Source organism: Falco naumanni, chromosome W (genome assembly GCF_017639655.2).
Source record: "Falco naumanni isolate bFalNau1 chromosome W, bFalNau1.pat, whole genome shotgun sequence".
Classification (NCBI taxonomy): Eukaryota; Metazoa; Chordata; class Aves; order Falconiformes; family Falconidae; genus Falco; species Falco naumanni.
The window spans coordinates 18,713,089-18,716,862 of NC_054079.1; the positions used below are offsets into that span (position 1 = coordinate 18,713,089).

Here is a 3,774-nt window from a genome sequence, read left to right on the forward strand (position 1 = left end):
GAGTGTGAGTGCAAGAGTGCTTGAGACAGGCGTTTGAGTGCAATACGAGTAAGGAGCTCTATCCATGTTTCCGACCTTGGGTGGCTAAGGCGGCCGGAGAAAACAAAGTAATTAAAATTGTAAAATGGGAAATGGAAGGAGTAAGCCCTGTGAAAAATCGCCCTTGGGTTGTATATTAAAACATTGGAGTGATATTGTAGGACATGGTGGTACCGAAAATAGAAGGAAATGGATTAAATATTGTAATCAGTGGTGGCCTTTGTATAAATTGGGGAGTGATGCGAAATGGCCTCAGGAGGGAGGAACGTTAGATTATAACACTCTCCTGCAATTAATGTTGTTTCTGAGGAGAGAGGGAAAATGGAGACTGAGCCTGAACTGTTTGGCAATCTGCCTCCTTTACCTCCCGAAAGTGGCAGTCTTTGCAGTAGTGATGACGAGGCAGCACCGACGCCTTTTTCAGCACTACGGAGAGAGCTGCGACAGCAGGAAAAGAAGATGTCCGACCTACTACATCATATGGAGAGGCTCGACAAGGACTCTAAAAAGAAAGATGTTAAAAAGGCATATAAAAGTGCCCATAAGGCTATAATTGAGGGGTTAGAGGCTCTGGGGGATAAAATTGAACAAGATGCGCGCGCGGTACCTATAGACCCTAATTTTGACCCTCGAAGGCGATACAGGGGCCTGGTAGAAAATATTACCATAGAAGGGGATTTTTCGTTTACCCCACTAGCTGCTCCTGTAGTGTTGCGACAGGGTCAGCCGACATGGGAACCCCTGGATTGGAAATTGGTGCAGGGCATTCAAAAAGCTATAATGCAGTATGGCCATAATAATAAATTAGTGAGAAATCAAGTAACAGCCTTAATTAAGTATACTGAGTTGGTGCCGGCCGACCTAAGAGCAGTTATGGAGCTTATCCTGTCTCCAACAACATTCATGCTTTGGTTAGCAAAGTGGCAGGAGTATCTAGAGGTGAAACTTATAGAAAACATTAATTTGCCACAAGGAGATCCCTTACGAGTAGCGCCGTTAGATGCCTTAATGGGTGCAGGTCCTTATCGTGATGGAGCTGCACAAGCAGCGTTACATACCAGGGTGTTACAACAATCGAAACAAGCTGGGTTAGCAGCTTTCTTGGCGTTACCTCAATTGCATACACCAACCTTACCATATACCAAAATCTTGCAGAAACCTAATGAATCTTTTTTTAGTTTTGTTGACAGGTTAAGAGACGCCATTGATAATGCTCCTAACGTCATTCCAGATCTCAAGATTATTTTGACTAAAGAGATCGCTGTACAAAATGCAAATGTCACTTGTAAGCAACTTATAGCATCCTTACCCCCTGGGGCATCCATCGCTCAAATGATAGAGGCATGCGCAAGGGCTCCTTTGGTTGAGGAAGAGGAAAAGGCAAAAATACATGCCAATGCTCTAGCAGTAGCTCTAAACAACAACAAGGTACAAGGCCGAGGGGACCGGGGTCTTAAGCCAAAATGTTATCAGTGTGGACAGGAAGGTCACTTTAAACGTGACTGCAAAAAGAATCTAGGAGGAAAGTCTCTGTTGAATGGAAATTGTTTGCGTTGTCGAAAATTTGGTCATAAAGCGGCCGATTGTCGCTCAAAATTTAGAAAAGATGATACACTCCTCTTTGTTCCGGGAAACGGGAACAGCCGCGTTCTGAGGGACGCGGCCAAGAAATATCCCCAGAACCCAACAAAATTCATGGCTGCCTCGGCGAGCTGTATTCAGCCACCAGAGGAAGCGCAGGAGTCGATTTGGCCGTGGCAGAACCTGTAAATATCACTGATGAAAAGGTACATGTACTTCCTTCTACAGTTAGTGGTCCTTTGGGTTATGGTTTATCTGCACTCCTTATAGGACGCTCTTCTGCGTCAAAAAAGGGGATTTTTGTTCTTCCTGGTTGTATTGATGCCGATTATACCGGACCTATTGGAATTATGGTAAAAGTTTTTTCTCCACCTGTTCATATCCCAGCAGGAAGCACTATTGCACAGCTCAGTCCATTCCAAGCTACTGTCCCTCAAAAAGGAGAAAAGGACAGGGGTCAAGGTGCATTTGGCTCAACGGGTATGCCTAACATTGCCTTTTGTCAACTTATTGGTGCCGAGCGGCCAAAATGTAATGTTAAGATATCTGGTCCACAAGGTGTTAATCTTCCTAATGTTTCAATGATGATTGATACTGGTGCTGATGTTACTGTTCTTCCTTTTTCAGTTTGGCCTACCATGTGGGAATTAGATAGTGCGGGTTCAACCATTTCAGGCATTGGGGGAAGTCGTCTGACACAGGTCAGTAAAAACTTCATTCTTTTCACGGATCAAGAAGGACATCAAGCATGGGTAAAACCTTATGTCCTACACACATCCTTGTCCTTGTTAGGTAGAGATGTACTTTCCCAATGGGGAATGAGAATCTCTACAGATTTTTGATTGGGGCCATTGATAGCAGCTCTCGCCCAACCTTAAAATTAAAATGGAAATCAGAAACTCCCGTATGGGTTGATCAATGGCCCTTACCTCAAGAGAAGCTGCAACACATTCAAGAATTAGTCCAAGAACAATTGGATTTAGGCCACATCAGACCTTCTGTTAGCCCATGGAATACACCCATTCTTACAATTCAAAAGAAATCAGGAAAATGGAGATTATTACATGATTTAAGAGCAATAAATGAAAAAATGGTTGACACGGGTGCCCTTCAGCCTGGGCTGCCTTCTCCCACTATGTTACCATAATTCTGGTGGTCAGGCAATTATTGAACGTGCCCATCAATCATTGAAACATTACCTGTCTGTTTTTCGAAAAGAGGGGGAGAGGAGTCCTCATGTAATAGTGGCAAAAGCATGCTATGTACTGAACTGGTTGAATCCCAGAACGGAACGTACTGAACAGCCGATTTTCTATCACTTTTCTAACAATCCCAACGATTTTTCGAATCGTGACATAGCTGTCCAGGTATTTGACCCTGTCTCAAATTGTTGGTCAGGGCCTCATAATTCATTAACGTGGGGTCGGGGTTATGCATGTATCTCCACAGGGGCAGTGACCAAGTGGATTCCAGCAAAATGGGTTCGCCCGTGGATTGAAAACCGACCCACTGAAAAGAAACAGCAGGGTGACTACGACAGGATTGACTCCTAAATGAACAGGAGGGATCAGTGGGCTCAGTGGGCACAGCATCGAGAAAGGTTATTCTGACCGCCACGACCAAATGAAGAAAAGCGGCTTGTAGATAAGTTAACATACATTATTCTGCCCATCTTGCAGCAGTTACCTCGGGAGATACAATGTCAATTACCCTCCGGTGAATTGTCTTTGTTACACTGTGACCGTATCGTGCGTGCGTTGCAGGATCTTTTTGGGCAAGGACCGATAGAAACAGAAAATTCTTGTCCTATATGTGCTACTTCTTGTAATTCAACAGTTACTCTATATTGTGGATATTGTAAAAGGGTTGGAGCATATAGGCGGAAGGTTTTACACTCTTGGCTGTGTCCACCCTGTCGGTATAGTATCCTACGTTTTGGTTCCGGCGGTTTTTCCCTTCTTACTGGGACACATGCCCCTACTTTTTCAGGTATAAGCGAGGCCTTACAATCTTATGAAGCCTTCGGACAGATATTTTTAGCAGAACATCGAAATGAACTCATCTTCTGGGTTCGCATTATCAGAAAAAGTTTTGAATCTCATATAATACAACATTATTGTAAATGTGAACGATGGCATTATTTTTTAGAAATAG

The 3,774-nt window shown here is 43.7% G+C and overlaps 1 protein-coding gene across 1 annotated transcript; it reads left to right on the forward strand.

Moving 5' to 3' along the window:
- The first annotated feature begins 360 nt into the window (after positions 1-360).
- Positions 361-2,572, forward strand: LOC121080607 (endogenous retrovirus group K member 5 Gag polyprotein-like). Its single transcript, XM_040578751.1, has 3 exons — positions 361-1,373; positions 1,443-2,100; positions 2,248-2,572. The coding sequence occupies exons 1-2, from the start codon at positions 361-363 to the stop codon at positions 1,807-1,809; spliced, it is 1,380 nt and encodes a 459-aa protein (XP_040434685.1). The 3' UTR covers positions 1,810-2,100; positions 2,248-2,572.
- The last annotated feature ends 1,202 nt before the right edge of the window (positions 2,573-3,774 follow it).

Excerpts from the sequence above, each read along its gene's own strand:
- LOC121080607 (XM_040578751.1), top strand. The coding sequence starts at position 361 with ATGGAGACTGAGCCTGAACTGTTTGGCAATCTGCCTCCTTTACCTCCC. Across the intron at positions 1,374-1,442 it reads GGGGCATCCATCGCTCAAAT|AGCAGTAGCTCTAAACAACA; the intron begins GATAGAGGCATG and ends TGCCAATGCTCT.